The 23,467-nt window shown below is 42.3% G+C and overlaps 1 protein-coding gene across 1 annotated transcript; it reads right to left on the bottom strand.

The window, feature by feature from the left end:
• Window positions 1-1,382: 1,382 nt before the first annotated feature.
• On the bottom strand, window positions 1,383-23,467 carry LOC124147015 (aldehyde dehydrogenase, mitochondrial-like). The gene is made up of 14 exons (XM_048396517.1): window positions 23,283-23,467; window positions 21,731-21,835; window positions 19,479-19,619; window positions 18,979-19,108; window positions 13,476-13,537; window positions 11,735-11,863; window positions 11,414-11,527; window positions 10,666-10,768; window positions 10,094-10,278; window positions 9,243-9,407; window positions 8,844-9,001; window positions 8,193-8,267; window positions 3,892-3,931; window positions 1,383-1,735 (listed from the first exon to the last, which is right to left on the bottom strand). The coding sequence occupies exons 1-14, from the start codon at window positions 23,340-23,342 to the stop codon at window positions 1,706-1,708; spliced, it is 1,497 nt and encodes a 498-aa protein (XP_048252474.1). The 5' UTR covers window positions 23,343-23,467; the 3' UTR covers window positions 1,383-1,705.

Below are 23,467 nucleotides of genomic sequence, written 5' to 3'. Positions count from 1 at the left end.
CCTTAAATAAACGAACTTACATGAAAACCGGGTTAGAAAAAATATCATAAACCTATGTTTTTAATAGGCGACGAACGAGATCGGGTGGTCGGACTCGCTGACTTGGTTAGAAATCAAGATATCCCTTTCATGATGTCAACCACTAGACTCACTGGTCCGACCTCGATTATGTGCCGACCCCCGACATGGATGGAGGTTTACTTAGTGTCATCAATAATATAATTAATGAGGCGTGTAGCCCGTTGCGCAATAACAACACTCCTGGTTTGTTCAGAAACTGCTTCAGTTCGAACCTGGAAAAGAAATATTGTCTCAAATCGATCGGAGGGTCAGACTCGGTTACCTGGGTCATAGGTGCCATCATACGTTGTCATAGCTCTGGTTTGTCTGGCTAAGACGCCATTATTTACAATATGTCTAGAATAATGCAGACAGCAGTGTTCATACAGACAGCTGGCCTTGTTTTATCCCCTTGGTGAGAGTCGTTAGGCAGCAAGATAAGTACTATTTGTAACGTCTTTTAGTGAAACCGTCGGCGATCGAACAGCCGACCTTCCTCTCTCCAGGCAGAGCTCGATCCGCTACACCACGGTGGAGGTCTGTGGAACAAGTCATGGGCATATGGTATTCTTATCAGGTTTATGTTCAAACCCCTGTAAGACGTCAGCAAGGTGGAGCTCATAGCATGGATTTCTACCCCTGAACTCAACACTCCAGGAGTGAGTCAGTACGGTTTTACACCGCTTTTAGCAACATTCCAGCAATATCATGGCGGGGGACCACTAGGCTACCCGACCACCCAGACACTCAAGGAGCTGTTATTGTCCAGGCTCGACCCGTGAAGATCCGAGTTAGATTTTTAAGCAACCCATGCTTGTCGTAAGAGGCGACTAACGGGATCGGGTGGTCAGGCTCGCTGCCTTGGTTGATGCATTTCATTGTATCCCAATTGCGTAGATCGAGGCTTATGACGTTAATCACTGGATTGTCTGGTCCAGAACAGAATATTTACATACCGCTGTCATATAGTATGATTATTGCTGAGTGCGGCGTTAAACAGCAAACAAACCAAATCTGAATTTGTTTGGAGAAACCACACATTCAGCCTGTCCAAACGAATACAATGTTTAGCAATTTGGCTGAATGACATTATATAGCATTGGCACGTAACTGTCAGCGACGTAATCATATTCTTATTTTAGTCTCTGTTGTTTCGTGGAATTCATCTCAACATGAATCTTGCGGCATCGGGCATGGATCAAATGTAGTTGCAAGCACCGTTGTCTCAGTTGACAATGACGGCATTTCCTGCAACTGCATTACAATTGCTGACAAGAACAGCGCGAGAGTTGGAAGCCGCTCAAAAACACAAGTAACATTAATTATTGAGTAAGGATAGATATATTTATGTACTGCTATTAGTCAAGCGTATCCAGAATCAAGTTCTCTCAAAGGTAAACATTGCAGTAATTGAGTCTATCAAGAGTCTTGACTGCTTTGTATTATCAATATGGAATATGGAAACGTGTAGCCATTATTCAGCCGTTGTTTGGGGTTACCCTACGTCAACGTTCAGTGACGCCGATGGACGTAGAAACAAGTCTTCATTTAGATCATCAGATCTTTAGATGTCGCGAAGGGAGAACAGCAGATCCTGGTGTTGGTCCGGCAGACTTGTCACGTGGCATCGGACGTCATCAACAGCTCAAATCTTCGACGAGGTCTTCATTGTAACCTGCAACACGTCACCGTGACGGTAACACATACATTATGACAGGACGGTAGCGTTGGGAGTTAATTCATCTTTAATATCTATATCCTGGTCGTAATTGTTCCATGCGACTAGGTCTTCCTACATTCATGACCAACTCGTCCCTTTCCGGGACAAGCCGAATGTAGACTCGTGCCCCCCTCGAAGGTTTCATTATTTGCGTACGAACACGAGAACAACTTCAAACAAGAACGATAACTCTTATTCTACCCGCGTCTGAAAGTAAAATGTATGTAGGCGTCACAACAGCGCTCGCTTATTCCTGTTTTAAAAGTATTGAACCTCTCTGATTCTAATATATTCTTTTGTACAAAAGTATATTCGGCAAGTCATCCAACTCATTTCTCAGCTGTTAATCTTTTTTTGCAAATTATTCATTTTTAAACGAGATATCAAAATTAGATGAAGAAAGCTGCCTACATAAAGGTTTTGTTTTTTTTATTTTAATTAATTTCAACAATGAATTTCTAAGTACACATATTTTAGATAAATTAATTACAATAAAATATCATATCCAGCATATCTAGAGATATATAAAAGGTGTTTCTAAGCATATACCAACACCATAGTGAAATCATGTTAATATTCACACCCCGCGGGGATTCCCCTGTAGCCCATGCTTGTCGTAAGAGGCCAGACCCGGTAACTTGGTGGATTGTGTACCATCGTACCCCGCTCGCGTGGATCGTTGCTAACAATACCAGTTACTGGTTTGCCTTGTGAAGTCTATGTTATGTACGAGCAGCCGTCATATAGGTTGAATATTGTTTTGTGCCACGTTAAACAATAAACAAGCTTCTATATTCAAAGCTTAAGGTGTTATAAAAAAAAAAAGAAGAATTACAATCTTATTATGTAATGTAAGAACGTGTTGCTGAGTACAATGTATGTATGTGCTGGATATAACATAAATAGCTTTGGTAAAGTTGGTATTTAACTGATTTAAATTGTGGGAGTATCATACTATTCTCTTACAGGTTTAGTAAACCAGACTATCTGTACGTCATTAGGGTCATATAAAACGTATTTATTTATATTTATTACAGCAATTTCATTAACAATTTCTTTTTACAATAGTTTCCTTTCATCGAGCGGTTTCTGTTATAAATTTGAAAATACTTTCTTCGAATCTCCTATATCTTTGCATTAATGGTATACAAACCATCACACAGTTGAGAATGTTTATTGAGGAATCGATTATTTTCAGAGGTGTGTGTGTATTGGGGTTTCTCAGAGAACTAGACAAACCCCCAAATACATAGTCATATCAATAAAATCCAATTTAAATATATAGTACTCAAAAGAAATTAAGGATCACCCGATTCTTTCACATTGGTAATGTTAATCTGTCATGGCATGAGAGATTAACTATTGTGATATGAAAGAATCATGTGATCCTAACTTCTTTTGAGTAGTATATTACCACTGTTCTAATTTTAATATTTATAATCCATCTACACAAATACAACAGTTACTATCTAATAAAGCGAAGATAAACATCAATGTTAAAACACTGGTTATGGAAGCGGATTGTCTCTGTATCAGTCAGTGCTAGCTGGCGTACATTAAATTTATACCCCAAAGCAATGTCTGACAACGTTATATTTATAGATACATTTAGTTCATAAAAGCTATCATTTGGTACACATGTCTAAACTTAGCCCAGCTGACATAGATTGTATTCATGTTCTGCCCTAACAACTAATATGTACATTGTAATATGGAGGCGGTCGGGTAGCCTAGTGGTTAAAGCGTTCGCTCGTCACGCCGAAGACCCTGGTTCGAATCCCTACATGGGTACAATGTGTGAAGCCCATTTCTGGTGTCCCCCCGCCGTGATATTGCTGGAATATTGCTAAAAGCGGCGTAAACCCATACTCACTCACTCACACTTTGTAATATATGCTTAGATAAAGTGATGCTCATGGTGTATAATAAATGCAAAACGTAACAATGTAACGGTATTTTCTGGAATTATAGATTATTGTAATTGTATACCAGTACTTAAGCCATGTTAGGAATCTGTCACATCACATTGCTTTGAAGAGGTCATAATGGAAGACAAGGGCTGGATGTACCCCGTGACCATGTATGTCGTGAACTTGGCGAAATCAACCTACCGTTTTCACTTCCGTGTATTCGTGAAGAGCATATTCACCCCTGAAAGAAAAGGAAGAGGTTCAGAAGCTTAACTTTAGTATGTGGAATTAGACCGCACCTCTATGATACACTGAGCGCTCTCATCAGTGTGTGACACATGTATTGGTACGTTGAGACACGACATATCTGTGAACATGAGACTTATCACCCAGATGCTGTCTAGGTGACACCCTACAGCCTTCTGAACACTCACCCTTTCTTTGCTTTAATTCAATACTAAGGGACAGCCATTCGGGTGAGATTGTGTTTTAGGCTTTATACTAGTATTCACTCAGCAATTCAAAAGATGTAAACATTTTGGGGGGCTCACAACGTATGTTTTTCAGAACATTCAGCTTTTCAGTGAAAGGTTATGTTTTTGTAAAACCCGAAGATTTGTTTTGGAATAGCCACAGTATCTCATGGATCATATCCTCGCTGACAGAGGACCAAACATCCATTCCAGTATGACATTAACCCTGGATTCATCGATCGACCCGAACGTCTTTTAGCAGAACTTCCTTTCCTTGCGTTAGCAATCAGGAAACATCCTTTCCAACTAGATGTCCATTTGGGCAGTCATCTGAATCGATCAGAAAATATCGAGCGCTCCCCACTTGGTCGCGATGTTGAATTAGATAAATGTCGTACTGAGTTCGGTAGAGACGTCTTGGTTGGTTGTATATTACTATATCATGGGCGAGAGAAATTGTGTGCTAAGCTAGTGATTGGAGAGATTAAGCTGGTGACGTCACTTCCGAGACCAAGCAATCGTGCTGAATGACTCCAGGACATTTATGATATTAGATTGGAGATTTAAACACTGGATAATCGAGGATGTCCATGGGTTGGTGGATATTCTAATATCGCTGGCCGCTCCAACCACAGTTGTAAACATGTTCGTGCACAGAACTGAGAAGGGAACCTGATTATCTCGAAGTTGATCATCGCATATAAGTTGAGTTATCTCCCGTAAGGAACACAGTCACAACACGACCACAGTATCATTAAGGATTACTCGGACTGTAAAAGAGGTCTATTTTAACACAGTGATGCTGAGAAACAGGTCTATGTTAACACAGTGATGCTGAGAAACAGGTCTATGTTAAAACAGTGATGCTGAGATACAGATCTATGTTAACACAGTGATGCTGAGATACAGGTCTATGTTAATACAGTGATGCTGAGAAACAGGTCTATGTTAAAACAGTGATGCTGAGATACAGATCTATGTCAACACAGTGATGCTGAGATACAGGTCTATGTTAACACAGTGATGCTGAGATACAGGTCTATGTTAATACAGTGATGCTGAGATACAGGTCTATGTTAACACAGTGATGCTGAGATACAGGTCTATTTTAACACAGTGATGCTGAGAAACAGGTCTATGTTAACACAGTGATGCTGAGATACAGGTCTATGTTAAAACAGTGATGCTGAGATACAGATCTATGTTAACACAGTGATGCTGAGATACAGGTCTATGTTAAAACAGTGATGCTGAGATACAGGTCTATGTTAATACAGTGATGCTGAGATACAGGTCCATGTTAACACAGTGATGCTGAGATATAGGTCTATGTTAATACAGTGATGCTGAGATACAGGTCTATGTTAACACAGTGTTGCTGATATACAGGTCTATGTTAATACAGTGATGCTGAGATACAGGTCCATGTTAATACAGTGATGCTGAGATACAGGTCTATGTTAATACAGTGATGCTGAGATACAGGTCTATGTTAATACAGTGATGCTGAGATATAGGTCTATGTTAACACAGTGATGCTGAGATACAGGTCTATGTTAACACAGTGATGCTGAGATACAGGTCTATGTTAACACAGTGATGCTGAGATACAGGTCTATGTTAATACAGTGATGCTGAGATACAGGTCTATGTTAACACAATGATGCTGAGATACAGGTCTATGTTAGCACAGTGATGCTGAGATGCAGGTCTATGTTAATACAGTGATGCTGAGATACAGGTCTATATTAATACAGTGATGCTGTGATACAGATCTATGTTAATACAGTGATGCTGAGATACAGGTCTATGTTAACACAGTGATGCTGAGATATAGGTCCATGTTAACACAGTGATGCTGAGATACAGATCTATGTTAATACAGTGATGCTGAGATACAGGTCTATGTTAACACAGTGATGCTGAGATACAGGTCTATGTTAACACAGTGATGCTGAGATACAGGTCTATGTTAACACAGTGTTGCTGAGATACAGGTCTATGTTAATACAGTGATGCTGAGATATAGGTCCATGTTAACACAGTGATGCTGAGATACAGATCTATGTTAATACAGTGATGCTGAGATACAGGTCTATGTTAACACAGTGATGCTGAGATACAGGTCTATGTTAACACAGTGATGCTGATATACAGGTCTATGTTAATACAGTGATGCTGAGATACAGGTCCATGTTAATACAGTGATGCTGAGATACAGGTCTATGTTAACACAGTGAAGCTGAGATACAGATCTATGTTAACACAGTGATGCTGAGATACAGGTCTATGTTAATACAGTGATGCTGAGATACAGGTCCATGTTAATACAGTGATGCTGAGATACAGGTCCATGTTAATACAGTGATGCTGAGATACAGGTCTATGTTAACACAGTGAAGCTGAGATACAGATCTATGTTAACACAGTGATGCTGAGATACAGGTCTATGTTAATACAGTGATGCTGAGATACAGGTCCATGTTAATACAGTGAAGCTGAGATACAGATCTATGTTAACACAGTGATGCTGAGATACAGGTCTATGTTAACACAGTGATGCTGATATACAGGTCTATGTTAATACAGTGATGCTGAGATACAGGTCCATGTTAATACAGTGATGCTGAGATACAGGTCTATGTTAACACAGTGAAGCTGAGATACAGATCTATGTTAACACAGTGATGCTGAGATACAGGTCTATGTTAATACAGTGATGCTGAGATACAGGTCCATGTTAATACAGTGATGCTGAGATACAGGTCTATGTTAACACAGTGATGCTGTGATACAGGTCTATGCTAACACAGTGTTGCTGAGATACAGGTCTATGCTAACACAGTGATGCTGAGATACAGGTCTATGTTAACACAGTGATGCTGTGATACAGGTCTATGCTAACACAGTGATGCTGATATACAGGTCTATGTTCACACAGTGATGCTGAGATACAGATCTATGTTAATACAGTGATGCTGAGATACAGGTCTATGTTAACACAGTGATGCTGTGATACAGGTCTATGCTAACACAGTGATGCTGATATACAGGTCTATGTTAACACAGTGATGCTGAGATACAGGTCTATGTTAATACAGTGATGCTGAGATACAGGTCCATGTTAATACAGTGATGCTGAGATACAGGTCTATGTTAATACAGTGATGCTGAGATACAGGTCCATGTTAATACAGTGATGCTGAGATACAGGTCTATGTTAACACAGTGATGCTGTGATACAGGTCTATGCTAACACAGTGATGCTGAGATACAGGTCTATGTTAACACAGTGATGCTGTGATACAGGTCTATGCTAACACAGTGATGCTGAGATACAGGTCTATGTTAACACAGTGTTGCTGAGATACAGGTCTATGTTAACACAGTGTTGCTGAGATACAGGTCTATGTTAATACAGAGATGCTGAGATACAGGTCTATGTTAACACAGTGTTGCTGTGATACAGGTCCATGTTAACACAGTGAAGCTGAGATACAGGTCTATGTTAATACAGTGATGCTGAGATACAGGTCCATGTTAATACAGTGATGCTGTGATACAGGTCTATGCTAACACAGTGATGCTGAGATACAGGTCTATGTTAACACAGTGATGCTGTGATACAGGTCTATGCTAACACAGTGATGCTGAGATACAGGTCTATGTTAACACAGTGTTGCTGAGATACAGGTCTATGTTAACACAGTGTTGCTGAGATACAGGTCTATGTTAATACAGTGATGCTGAGATACAGGTCTATGTTAACACAGTGTTGCTGTGATACAGGTCCATGTTAACACAGTGAAGCTGAGATACAGGTCTATGTTAACACAGTGTTGCTGAGATACAGGTCTATGCTAACACAGTGATGCTGAGATACAGGTCCATGTTAACACAGTGATGCTGATATACAGGTCCATGTTAACACAGTGATGCTGAGATACAGGTCTATGTTAACACAGTGATGCTGAGATACAGCTCTTAGTTAACACAGTGACACTGGGAAGTCGGTGGACGTTAACTCACAGTTCTCTCCCGAATCCGGACTGCTTGAAGCCGCCAAACGGTGTCTGCGCTGTTAACCAGTTGTAACAATTCACCCTATAAAGAAACCACAGAGTTGGTTATTGGCCGGTTTAATAGACATACATCACGAAATACAAGGAATGGCCGTGTTTGTTTTCTTCTGATTCCGGACATTCTGAGAGACGAACAACGCAGAGTACTAGCATTTCACTGTCCACTACAGAACCTATGCATTTCTAGTATTTTACTGACGCTTCAAATGTTTTTAAATATACAGATTAAACGTATTTCCATATTTGGGCTTTTTATTTTTATCATAAAAGCTTCGCAAATAAACAATGTCATTTAGAAAGTGGTCAAATGTAACAATCGGTGGATGAGTGGGTTAGATCGCAGACGATGTGCTGGCGATTAGGTACCTTACTCTGGCAGTGTGGGTTCGAATCCCGGATGGGACTCATCGCAAAAAGTACTAGAAGTTGTACGTTACTAGGAAATTGTTATCTTAAATATAACATTAGTAACATTAAAGGATCGTATGCGGTATTTGATTTCAGCTTACACCATGGGACCGTCTACACAAATCCGAGAGGAAGAAGCAACAGACGGTGTATGTCAATGACGTTTTTTGTCTTAAGTTACCAAACTTACCAGACTGTGCCGGCCTTGACCCTGCTGGTGAAGGCCATGACCTTGTCCATGTCCTTGGAGAAAATGGAGGCAGCGAGGCCGTACTGTGACTTGTTGGCTCTTTCTATCGCTTCCTCCATCGTCTTGAACTTGAGGATGCACTGGACCGGTCCGAATATCTAAGTGTAGTAGAACAATGTGGGCAATGTCTAACGTTTCGTTGATGTCATTTAATTATCGACTTTTTAAGCAGGAAATATACCTCACCACCTGAAGTTAAGGAACGAATTTGCAATTAATTACAAATTTAACATTGTACTATACAATGTTTATGTCAAAACTTTTATAAAAATGCGAAGTAAAATTCAGAGAGAGATTTATTCGTTCCGTGTGTCCCAACGTGCCGACATTTATACCAACCTCATCTTTGCCAATGCACATGTCCTCTGTGACGTCAGAGAAGACAGTTGGTTGGAGGAAGAACCCCTTGTCTCCATGGCGTTTGCCTCCACACTGCAGCTTGGCGCCTTCCTTCACCCCACTCTCGATCATCGATAGGATCTTATTAAACTGAGTCTCATCAATCTGAAAAAATATATTTATGACCGGGGGATGAGGGCATATTTTATATTTACTGTGACCAGGGTGGGCCAGGAGTATGGTTTTGTCCTTTGCCCGCGATTGTGAGTGCTAGGTCGATAGTCTCTCTCTCTCTGCCATTGCCGAGGTCGGATTCTATTCTGGGAGTCATCCTTTTTATTAAAATTAAGGTAACTATTTTCAAAGCTTGCACACTTATGAACATCCTTAAACATAATGTTGATATCTCATATAAGAAATAAACGACTCGTGGTCGTTGTTCATCGTACAATAGAACACTGCAGCCCCTCATGGTTTATTCCCCCGCAGTAATATATTTAGGAAATAAACGACGACTGGAAGTTTTTTTTATCGTACAAGCTCCATGATATCGAATATCATAATTAACTACAAGTATGTATGAAAATTGAAATTCGCAACAGTATCACAATCAGTGATTTCACTTTACTCTCCCTTTAAGACTAACACACACACACACACACACACACACACACGCACACGCACACACACACGCGCACACACTTTTTCAACCCCCCTTCTCTCTCCCCCACCCCCACCCCCCTAGTTGGAGATGTATGCAGCGCCACACATAATATGCCAAACTTGCTGGAGGTGATGCTCCGGGAGTTGCATATGACGGGACATGAGTGTGCATGCCTCGACGGAATCACCTGTGGCCCGGATTCGGTGGAGTCGTCGAGGGGGTCTCCTACTTTCCTGGCCTTGGCTCTGGCCACACTCCGCTTGACGAACTCGTCGTAGATGTCCTCCTGGACGTACGTCCTTGACCCTGCTGCGCAGCACTGGCCCATGTTGAAGAAGAGCGCCATGTGGGACATCTCCACCGCATAGTCCACTGAAACATGGGCGTGGGGATCCAGTTGTTGGGAGCATGAGCGTCGATTAGAAGAGGTGCAGGATAACACACTGTCAAGAGTGAGTGAGGGTGGGGTGGGCAGACAACACCCACCCAGAGAGACAGTAGTGGGGGAGACACACGGAGAGAGGGGGTCGGCAACAGAGACAGGTGGTATTTGAACACACATAGCGACGGTAATTGGCTAACTACAGAGAGACACGGTAATTGGGACAACAGAGAGAGATAGTGAGTGAGTGAGAGAGAGCGAGAGAGAGAGAGAGAGAGAGGGAGGGGACGGTGACAGTGGAACTACGGACAGACGTTTACCAAGTCACTGGACAATAAATCCAAGAAGTACAAATCGGTGCAGATATTAGTACTCACAGTCGGCATCGGCGAACACCACATTAGGACTCTTGCCTCCCAGCTCGAGTGAGACCCGCTTCAGGTTGGACTGGGCCGCCAATGTCATCACCACCCGCCCGATCTGCACACAACAAGCAGGGCATGCAACACACACTCGCGGGAGAAAATATCACTACATATATAATCACCCTAGTATTGCTTTCAAAAGCATATTTCACATTAGGAGATTGAGTGAGTTGTGTTTCACACAATTCTGAAAAGTATCCCAGTTATGTCACAGCGTGGCGGCTTATTTAGAGTTACAAGAAAGCCCGAGGTGACTTAATCGGTCACTTTGGTGAAACCCACGAGCGCGGTGTTGGCAATCTAAGATCACAAGAGCTGGTCTGGAATTTGAACCCATCATCATAGGAACATGGCATACCTATACAAGACGTAACTTCCGCAGCCAATACCAGCGACTGGGACGACCAAGTACCCAAATGAATTAATTCGTTATCCTCCATTAAAGTTAGAGGCTAGTTTGTGTATGTTGCTGTATCAGATACCAGCCAATGCCAACGACTGGGACAACCTGGTACCCGAATGAATTAATTCGTTATCCTCCATTGAAGTTGGAGGCTAATTTGTTTGTGTATGTTGCTGTATCAGATACCAGCCAATACCAGCGACTGGGACAACCTGGTACCCGAATGAATTAATTCGTTATCCTCCATTGTAGTTGGAGGCTAATTTGTTTGTGTTGCTGTATGAGACGTGGACGTACCTCTGTCGACCCCGTGAAGGCCACCTTGTCGACGTCGGGGTGGGAGGCGATGGCAGCGCCGGCGGTGGGGCCGTACCCAGGAACCATGTTGACGACGCCTGGCGGGAACCCGGCCTGGTGACAGTTTCAAGCATATCGGTAATAAACATCTATACCATAACATGTGGTAGACCTTTGTATTGTTCCTTTTCAATGTACGAATGCGTGTTTTCTACATTGTGAAATTGTAATTTGATTGTTGGTTTTCTTACGTTGTACTCTTAATTTCAGTGCACCAACACTGGTCGGGTTAAACAAAGATAGACAGGTGAGCTACGATACCTCTTTAACAAGAGACGCTATGTAGAGCGCTGAGAGAGGCGTCTGTTCCGCCGGCTTCACGACAATGGTGTTCCCACACGCCAGCGCAGGGGCAATCTTCCAGATCAACATCGGGACCGGGAAGTTCCACTGAAGGAAACAAATTGGTACCACAAATACTTAAAGTATCGTTAATACATTCGCGTGTAACATCTTAGCTGTTTAACGAAATCATTTATTTACTGTATACTGCATAAATAATCATCAATGACTTTCTCTCGTCAGTTCGGTTCTTCCCAGTGAAGATCCGATGAACTACAAATGAACAACAGAGGGACAACAGATAAACAACAAAGGAACAACATGTGAACAACAGAAGAACAACAGGAACATCAAATGAACTACAGATGAACAACATGTGAACAACAGATGAACAACATGTGAACAACAGATGAACAACATGTGAACAACAGATGAACAACATGTGAACAACAGATGAACTTCAGAGGAACAACAGAGGAACAACATATGAACAACAGAGGAACATCAAAGGAACTACAGATGAACAACAGAGGAACAACAGAAGAACAACAGAGGAACAACAGAAGAACAACAGAAGAACAACAGAGGAACAACATATGAACAACAGTGGAACAACATATGAACAACAGAGGAACAACAGAAGAACAACAGAAGAACAACATATGAACAACAGAGGAACAACATATGAACAACAGAGGAACATCAAATGAACAACAGAGGAACTACAGAGGAACAACAGAAGAACAACAGAGGAACAACATATGAACAACAGAGGAACAACATATGAACAACAGAGGAACATCAAAGGAACTACAGATGAACAACATATGAACAACAGAAGATCAACAGAGGAACAACATATGAACAACAGAGGAACAACAGAGGAACATCAAAGGAACTACAGATGAACAACAGAGGAACAACAGAAGAACGACAGAGGAACAACATATGAACAACAGAGGAACAACATATGAACAACAGAGGAACAACAGAAGAACAACAGAGGAACAACAGAGGAACATCAAGTGAGCTACAGATGAACAACAGAAGAACAACAGAGGAACAACAGAGGAACAACAGCGGAACATCAAATAAACAACAGATGAACAACAGAGGAACTACATATGAACAACAGTGGAACAACATATGAACAACAGAGGAACATCAAAGGAACAACATATGAACAACAGAGGAACAACAGAAGAACAACAGAGGAACAACATATGAACAACAGAGGAACATCAAATGAACAACAGATGAACAACAGAGGAACAACAGAGGAACAACATATGAACAACAGAGGAACAACAGAAGAACAACAGAGGAACAACATATGAACAACAGAGGAACATCAAATGAACAACAGAGGAACAACAGAAGAACAACAGAGGAACAACATATGAACAATAGAGGAACAACAGAAGAACAACAGAGGAACAACATATGAACAACAGAAGAACAACAGAGGAACAACATATGAACAACAGAGGAACATCAAAGGAACTACAGATGAACAACAGAAGAACAACAGAGGAACAACATATGAACAACAGAGGAACATCAAATGAACAACAGATGAACAACAGAGGAACAACAGAAGAACAACAGAGGAACAACATATGAACAACAGAGGAACAACATATGAACCACAGAGGAACAACAGAAGAACAACAGAGGAACAACATATGAACAACAGAAGAACAACAGAGGAGCAACCAACCGGAATGATCTGTCCGCAAACTCCCACCGGTTCGTGTCGGGTGTAACAGAAGTACGCCCCATCTGGAACACAGAAGTAGAGGCCTTAAAAGTGTGGCTTACACCAATGTCGGGCACTGTTTGTACCCTTCTCTAAAGTCCAACACTTCTTTGTACACATCACTACGGCCCAACACTTGTTTGTACACATCTCTACGGCCCAACACTTGTTTGTACATATATCTACGGCCCAACACTTGTTTCTACATATATCTACGGCCCAACACTTCTTTCTACACATCTCTACGGCCCAACACTTGTTTCTACACATCTCTACGGCCCAACACTTCTTTCTACATATCTCTACGGCCCAACACTTGTTTGTACACATCTCTACGGCCCAACACTTCTTTCTACACATCTCTACGGCCCAACACTTCTTTCTACATATCTCTACGGCCCAACACTTGTTTGTACACATCTCTACAGCCCAACACTTGTTTGTATACATCACTACGGCCCAACACTTGTTTGTACATATATCTACGGCCCAACACTTCTTTCTACACATCTCTACGGCCCAACACTTCTTTCTACATATCTCTACGGCCCAACACTTGTTTGTACACATCTCTACGGCCCAACACTTCTTTCTACACATCTCTACGTCCCAACACTGCTTTCTACATATCTCTACGGCCCAACACTTGTTTGTACAACTCTCTACGGCCCAACACTTGTTTGTACAACTCTCTACGGCCCAACACTTGTTTGTACAACTCTCTACGGCCCAACACTTCTTTGTACACATCTCTACGGCCCAACACTTGTTTGTACACATCTCTACGGCCCAACACTTGTTTGTACAACTCTCTACGGCCCAACACTTGTTTGTACACATCACTACGGCCCAACACTTGTTTGTACAACTCTCTACGGCCCAACACTTGTTTGTACCCATCTCTACAGCCCAACACTTGTTTGTATACATCACTACGGCCCAACACTTGTTTGTACATATATCTACGGCCCAACACTTCTTTCTACACATCTCTACGGCCCAACACTTGTTTGTACCCATCTCTACGGCCCAACACTTGTTTGTACACATCTCTACGGCCCAACACTTGTTTGTACACATCTCTACAGCCCAACACATGTTTGTACAACTCTCTACGGCCCAACACTTGTTTGTACAACTCTCTACGGCCCAACACTTGTTTGTACAACTCTCTACGGCCCAACACTTGTTTGTACACATCTCTACAGCCCAACACTTGTTTGTACAACTCTCTACGGCCCAACACTTGTTTGTACCCATCTCTACAGCCCAACACTTGTTTGTACAACTCTCTACGGCCCAACACTTGTTTGTACAACTCTCTACGGCCCAACACTTGTTTGTACAACTCTCTACGGCCCAACACTTGTTTGTACAACTCTCTACCGCCCAACACTTGTTTGTACAACTCTCTACGGCCCAACACTTGTTTGTACAACTCTCTACGGCCCAACACTTGTTTGTACAACTCTCTACGGCCCAACACTTCTTTGTACACATCTCTACGGCCCAACACTTCTTTGTACCCTTCTCTACGGCCCAACACTTCTTTGTACACATCACTACGGCCCAACACTTGTTTGTACAACTCTCTACGGCCCAACACTTGTTTGTACACATCTCTACGGCCCAACACTTGTTTGTACAACTCTCTACGGCCCAACACTTGTTTGTACACATCTCTACGGTCCAACACTTGTTTGTACACATCTCTACGGCCCAACACTTGTTTGTATACATCACTACGGCCCAACACTTGTTTGTACATATATCTACGGCCCAACACTTCTTTCTACACATCTCTACGGCCCAACACTTCTTTCTACATATCTCTACGGCCCAACACTTGTTTGTACAACTCTCTACAGCCCAACACTTGTTTGTACCCATCTCTACAGCCCAACACTTGTTTGTACACATCTCTACAGCCCAACACTTGTTTGTACACATCTCTACAGCCCAACACTTGTTTGTACAACTCTCTACGGCCCAACACTTGTTTGTATACATCACTACGTCCCAACACTTGTTTGTACCCTTCTCTACGGCCCAACACTTCTTTGTACACATCTCTACAGCCCAACACTTGTTTGTACACATCTCTACAGCCCAACACTTGTTTGTACACATCTCTACAGCCCAACACTTGTTTGTACAACTCTCTACGGCCCAACACTTGTTTGTACCCATCTCTACAGCCCAACACTTGTTTGTACAACTCTCTACGGCCCAACACTTGTTTGTACAACTCTCTACAGCCCAACACTTGTTTGTACCCATCTCTACGGCCCAACACTTGTTTGTACAACTCTCTACGGCCCAACACTTGTTTGTACCCATCTCTACGGCCCAACACTTGTTTGTACCCTTCTCTACGGCCCAACACTTGTTTGTACACATCTCTACAGCCCAACACATGTTTGTACAACTCTCTACAGCCCAACACTTGTTTGTACCCATCTCTACGGCCCAACACTTGTTTGTACAACTCTCTACAGCCCAACACTTGTTTGTACAACTCTCTACAGCCCAACACTTGTTTGTACCCATCTCTACAGCCCAACACTTGTTTGTACAACTCTCTACAGCCCAACACTTGTTTGTACCCATCTCTACAGCCCAACACTTGTTTGTACCCATCTCTACGGCCCAACACTTGTTTGTACACATCTCTACGGCCCAACACTTGTTTGTACCCATCTCTACAGCCCAACACTTGTTTGTACCCATCTCTACGGCCCAACACTTGTTTGTACCCTTCTCTACGGCCCAACACTTGTTTGTACACATCTCTACAGCCCAACACATGTTTGTACAACTCTCTACAGCCCAACACTTGTTTGTACCCATCTCTACGGCCCAACACTTGTTTGTACAACTCTCTACAGCCCAACACTTGTTTGTACCCATCTCTACAGCCCAACACTTGTTTGTACAACTCTCTACAGCCCAACACTTGTTTGTACCCATCTCTACAGCCCAACACTTGTTTGTACAACTCTCTACGGCCCAACACTTGTTTGTACCCATCTCTACAGCCCAACACTTGTTTGTACCCTTCTCTACGGCCCAACACTTGTTTGTACAACTCTCTACGGCCCAACACTTGTTTGTACAACTCTCTACAGCCCAACACTTGTTTGTACCCATCTCTACGGCCCAACACTTGTTTGTACCCTTCTCTACGGCCCAACACTTGTTTGTACACATCTCTACAGCCCAACACATGTTTGTACAACTCTCTACAGCCCAACACTTGTTTGTACCCATCTCTACGGCCCAACACTTGTTTGTACAACTCTCTACAGCCCAACACTTGTTTGTACCCATCTCTACAGCCCAACACTTGTTTGTACAACTCTCTACAGCCCAACACTTGTTTGTACCCATCTCTACAGCCCAACACTTGTTTGTACAACTCTCTACAGCCCAACACTTGTTTGTACCCATCTCTACAGCCCAACACTTGTTTGTACAACTCTCTACAGCCCAACACTTGTTTGTACCCATCTCTACGGCCCAACACTTGTTTGTACACATCTCTACGACCCAACACTTGTTTGTACAACTCTCTACGGCCCAACACTTGTTTGTACCCATCTCTACAGCCCAACACTTGTTTGTACCCATCTCTACAGCCCAACACTTGTTTGTACCCATCTCTACAGCCCAACACTTGTTTGTACCCATCTCTACGGCCCAACACTTGTTTGTACACATCTCTACAGCCCAACACTTCTTTGTACCCATCTCTACAGCCCAACACTTGTTTGTACAACTCTCTACGGCCCAACACTTGTTTGTACATATCACTACGGCCCAACACTTGTTTGTACACATCTCTACGGCCCAACACTTGTTTGTACCCATCTCTACAGCCCAACACTTGTTTGTACAACTCTCTACGGCCCAACACTTGTTTGTACAACTCTCTACAGCCCAACACTTGTTTGTACAACTCTCTACGTCCCAACACTTGTTTGTACCCTTCTCTACGGCCCAACACTTGTTTGTACAACTCTCTACGGCCCAACACTTCTTTGTACACATCTCTACGACCAAACACTTGTTTGTACATATCTCCACTATAGTTTATTCAATCGTCAAAAGTTGTCAACTGAAACAGACAGATTTGTTCATAGTTGTTATGGTTCTCGACAGATATATTACTGAACGAAAATATTCTGCCAGGTTCTGATAATTACTTAAGGATGCATTATTCTAACACTTCACTCATATTATCATTCTTCTTGTATCACAAATGTTATTCAACGTCTACGACATACAAACGAAAAAAAATAGATTACAAAATACATTCAACTGATAACAAAACTGTTATGCTTTGAGTGAATGCGCTGATCGCTGTACCATGCTGTTATGCCATTCTAAAACATGGTAACAGAATCGATACACACTGTGTACAATAACCCAGCTGATTACACCTGTCTAAACATGCGCATGTATATACAATTGTCATAGACAGATTATGGTATCATCAGCATTGTCAACAAGCGAGGTCCACTTGAGCGGCTGGTGGTTGTTGAACAGTTAGTGACATGTTGCACAATGTAAATGGGAATCAGGTCATTATTACAGATATACATTGGAATTTCCCTTATTTGCGAAATAAAAATAAATGTCCATAACATCCACCTGAATTAAATGATTTTGAAAGTGTTATATATTGAAATACAGTGAAAAGTCGTTAATGTGGACTGTGCCGTTTCAAGTGACATCGTCCAGATAAACAGGTTTCCGGATAGGCGAGTCTGGGTATTTAATATCGTTCTTTGTATGCATGTAGATGTTAAAATAATCATTTCCGGAATGTCGGTTTCCGGTTTAAAGGGGTTTCACTGAATGTGGATTGTGAAGATTCTCACGTTCACATTTTGACTTTAGATTTCATAAGGAGCATAAAATGAGAACACATTGATTTCCATTGTTGAAATATTCCGATAAATTGATCGTACGAGTTTAGGTTAATCAAACGCATTCTGCTTGTCGCTATGTGATTTCCCATCATATGGCTTGTAAAGGCAGTATGCGCGCATCGACCGTACCTCAGCCGTCAGTCGCGGCGAGGGTCAATGAAAGGTCGAAACACAAGCGTGTTTTATCAACGTAGGGACGATCAGGAACGTCATGTACTAAACTGGTGTGTGAATATGGAATACATTCGTACGATGAATTAAATAATAAATTAAATTTGTAATATAAAGGGAAATATAGGTTTCTAACATATGTATATACAATACCGTCGTCGCGTTATATCAGTGAACAGACATACATGTATATACAATACCGTCGTCGCGTTATATCAGTGAACAGACATACATGTATATACAATACCGACGTCGCGTTATATCAGTGAACAGACATACATGTATATGAAGAAATCTTTCGTATGACTAGAGGTCAGAAATTCAACAATCCTGCCTATGATTCACTGTTGCATGTTCACCTATTGGGATGGTTTTTCCACATATCTTGTCGGCCGTCCCCGCGTAGTAGCGCAGGATGTTGACGCAGCTCCCAGTGTCGACGAAGAAGGCGTCCTTGTAAGGTTTACCGTTGTCCAAAACATCAAGACTCTACAAAACAATTCAGACTCTACAAAACAATTCAGACTCTACAAAACAATTCAGACTCTACAAAACAAGGGCGTATAGTGTGTGAAAGTATGTGAAAGTCTTAGTGTATGGCTGACAGAACACCCGGTGTATTCATCTGCCTATAGTTAATCTGTCACTGCAGTAAAAAACAACACGATTTTATCATATGACAATAGTTAATCTGTCATGTCCATGATTATGTTAACTTCAGTCACAAGAGAAAATCGGGTGTGCTTTAACTTCTTTTGAGTTGTATATATACATTGACAACGTATGGATCATCCATATATGGGTTATTCATTGCCCTGTATGGCATTAAGGGTAGAGTCGGTGTCGGTGTTCGACTCACGGCTATGTAACCGATATCCCTCTCCAGCAAGTCAGCCAACTTGTTTAGAAGACGACCTCTCTGGCTGGCGTCCATCTTCTGCCAAATTGACCCAAACTCCATGGCTTTCCTTGCAGCGGCAACAGCTTTGTCCACGTCAGCCTACAAACAAACAATGTGAAGGGACGTGTGATATGTCCCCGGTATATCCCCCTTAACAAACATAGCACGTGGACCTTGTGGTGACAAGGGTATGTCCCCCTTAACAAACATGGCACGTGGATCCTGTGGTGGCAACGGTGCGTCTCCCTTAGCAAACATATCACGTGGATCTTGTGGTGACAACGGTATGCCCCCCTTAACAAACATAGCACGTGGATCTTGTGGTGAAAATGGTATGTCCCCCTTAACAAACATAGCACGTGGATCTTGTGGTGACAACGGTATGTCCCCCTTAACAAACATAGCACGTGGATCTTGTGGTGACAACGGTATGTCCCCCTTAACAAACATACCACGTGGATCTTGTGGTGACAACGGTATTTCCCCTTAACAAACATACCACGTGGATCTTGTGGTGACAACGGTATGTCCCCCTTAACAAACATAGCACGTGGATCTTGTGGTGACAACGGTATGTCCCCCTTAACAAACATAGCACGTGGATCTTGCTGTGACAACGGTGCGTCACCCTTAACAAACATAGCACGTGGATCTTGCTGTGACAACGGTGCGTCTCCCTTAATAAACATAGCACGTGGATCTTGTAGTGACAACGGTATGTCCCCCTTAACAAACATACCACGTGGATCTTGTGGTGACAACGGTATGTCCCCCTTAACAAACATAGCACGTGGATCCTGTGGTGACAACGGTGCGTCTCCCTTAACAAACATAGCACGTGGATCTTGTGGTGACAACGGTATGTCCCCCTTAACAAACATAGCACGTGGATCTTGTAGTGACAACGGTATGTCCCCCTTAACAAACATAGCACGTGGATCTTGTGGTGACAACGGTATGTCCCCCTTAACAAACATAGCACGTAGATCTTGTGGTGACAACGGTGCGTCTCCCTTAACAAACATAGCACGTGGATCTTGTGGTGACAACGGTATGTCCCCCTTAACAAACATACCACGTGGATCTTGTGGTGACAACGGTATGTCCCCCTTAACAAACATAGCACGTGGATCTTGTGGTGACAACGGTATGTCTCCCTTAACAAACATAGCACGTGGATCTTGTGGTGACAACCGTATGTCTCCCTTAACAAACATAGCACGTGGATCTTGTGGTGACAACGGTATGTCCCCCTTAACAAACATAGCACGTGGATCTTGTGGTGACAACGGTATGTCCCCCTTAACAAACATAGCACGTGGATCTTGTGGTGACAACGGTGCGTCTCCCTTAACAAACATAGCACGTGGATCTTGTGGTGACAACGGTATGTCCCCCTTAACAAACATAGCACGCGGATCTTGTGGTGACAACGGTATGTCCCCCTTAACAAACATAGCACGTGGATCTTGTGGTGACAACGGTATGTCCCCCTTAACAAACATAGCACGTGGATCTTGTGGTGACAACGGTGCGTCTCCCTTAACAAACATAGCACATGGATCTTGTGGTGACAACGGTATGTCCCCCTTAACAAACATAGCACATGGGTCTTGTAGTGACAACGGTGCGTCTCCCTTAACAAACATACCACGTGGATCTTGTGGTGACAACCGTATGTCTCCCTTAACAAACATAGCACGTGGATCTTGTGGTGACAACGGTATGTCTCCCTTAACAAACATAGCACGTGGATCTTGTGGTGACAACGGTATGTCCCCCTTAACAAACATAGCACATGGGTCTTGTCCTGACAACGGTATTTTATTGCCAATATATGATTGGATTAATGTGAGGATTCTCCTGTAAACCTGACATCATTTTCTTAAGATGTAAATCCTCTGATGTTTGAGAGGAGGGGGTGTCGCATTCATATTGAGACGCATTTGGGGCTAGGGGTCAGTGGTCGCATTCTTTTGTAGACGTATTAATTTCACGATTTACAGTACTTGATTCCCGCCTCAGGGTTCTTGTGTCGGGTAAATTTAAGAGAGACAAGGGGAATCGGAGAATGATATAATAGTCATTCCGGGAATGTTCAGATCCTGTTTTGTGGCAGTTTAATGGCTTCTTTTAATGATTTTAGTCCAAGTTAAAAGCTATCATTTCAAATTGATCCAGTGTCAGAATCAGGCGATGTTACCACTCACCTTGTCGCCCTCCTGCACGTCCACTATCTTCACCCCCGTCGACGGATTCAGAGTCGGGAACGTCTTCCCGCTGACGGAGTTGACAAATTCATTGTTGATAAAAATCTGTAAAAGAGGTATGTATTATAAAGAAATATCTAGCCATAGATGTCTGTTAATCCCAATGACCAAGTGTGTATTAAACAAGTTTATTGATACAACTCACTCAGGGTTAATAGAAAAACTTCAATATGAACTTGAGAGTCCCCTATAGACGCTAGGGAGGTGGATTAACACGAAAAAATATTTTTACATTAACCTTTTACCCCCTATACGTAACGTTTACATCCTATACATAATGTTAACCTCCTCTACATAACGTTTTTTTCCTATACATAACGTTTACCTTCTATATATAACGTTAACCTCCTCTACATAACGTTTACATCCTTTACGTAACGTTAACCTCCTCTACATAACTTTAACCTCCTATATATAACGTTTACCTCCTGTACATAACGTTTACCTCCTCTATATAACGTTAACCTCCTCTTCATAACGTTAACCCCCTCTACATGACGTTAACCTCCTATACATAACGTTAACCTCCTGTACATAACGTTAACCTCCTCTATATAACGTTAACCTCCTGTACAAAACGTTTACATCCTATACATAACGTTTACCTCCAATATATAACATTTACCTTCTCTACATAACGGTTACCTCCTATACATAACGTTAACATCCTCTACATAACGTTAACCTCCTATATATAACGTTAACCTCCTATACAAAACGTTAACCTCCTCTACATAACGTTAACCTCCTATATATAACGTTAACCTCCTATACAAAACGTTAACCTCCTCTACATAACGTTAACATCGTATACATAACATTTACCTCCTATACATAACGTTAATGCATGTCATCGATCCCAATTGCGCGGATCGATAATCTTGATAATAATCACTGGATTGTCTGGTTCAGACTCGATTATTTACAGACAGCCGTCATATAGTTGGAATATTGCTGAGTGCGGCGTTAAACAACAAACAAACAAAACATAACGTTAACCTCCTGTACATAACGTTAACCTCCTGTAAATAACGTTTGCCTCCTATACATAACTTTAACGTCCTCTACATAACATTAACACCCCATACATCACGTTAAACCACTGGGCGCCCGGGCCGCTATGAGATAACAGTCGTCGATACCGCGATAGTGAAGGACGACACCAGATAGCAACCCATAGCAAATACTGGCGAGTACTTGTATATCAAAATTAGCCCTCTATTAAGCCATGGAGTCTATATAGTTCAAGCAAGTATCCACAGACTACCAAACAGGAACAACCGTAAAATGTCTGTATCCTAAGTTTGTCTGTGACAATGGCAGTAACAACAAACATCCACAGCAGCACCGCCAGCGTACAAGGGGAACCCATTAGTGCACATTCCAGAACGCCGCTACTTTAGCGTCCATTCAGGTCGATAGGGCGATGTCAATCAGAACAAGTGCAAATCACTGCATCAGATGTAGTATAAGAAGAAGGCAGGTGTCTTACCTGTGTGCATTTCACTTCCGGGTTCTTGATCGGTGGAATAGGCGGGGTTGGGAGAGCCATGTTGAAGTTTGCTTCGACCTAAATTTTGCAGCCGATCGAAGAGGATTCCCCTAAATATATGCTAGATCACGTGACAGCTGACGCTTTAAGCGCGGGTTCACTCAATCAGAAAGAAAGACTGCACT

Source organism: Haliotis rufescens, unplaced genomic scaffold (assembly GCF_023055435.1).
Source record: "Haliotis rufescens isolate VD_foot unplaced genomic scaffold, xgHalRufe1.0.p SCAF_1, whole genome shotgun sequence".
Taxonomy (NCBI): domain Eukaryota; kingdom Metazoa; phylum Mollusca; class Gastropoda; order Lepetellida; family Haliotidae; genus Haliotis; species Haliotis rufescens.
This window is presented reverse-complemented; position numbering and strand designations above follow the sequence as displayed.

What these genes read in the sequence shown, in the direction of transcription:
- LOC124147015 (XM_048396517.1), bottom strand. Translation starts at nt 23,342, where the DNA reads ATGGCTCTCCCAACCCCGCCTATTCCACCGATCAAGAACCCGGAAGTG. An exon ending in CGGAAGTGAAATGCACACAG is followed by an intron (nt 21,836 to 23,282) that starts GTAAGACACCTG and finishes CCTCTTTTACAG; the next exon opens with ATTTTTATCAACAATGAATT. An exon ending in TCCGGATTCGGGAGAGAACT is followed by an intron (nt 3,932 to 8,192) that starts GTGAGTTAACGT and finishes CTTTTCTTTCAG; the next exon opens with GGGTGAATATGCTCTTCACG.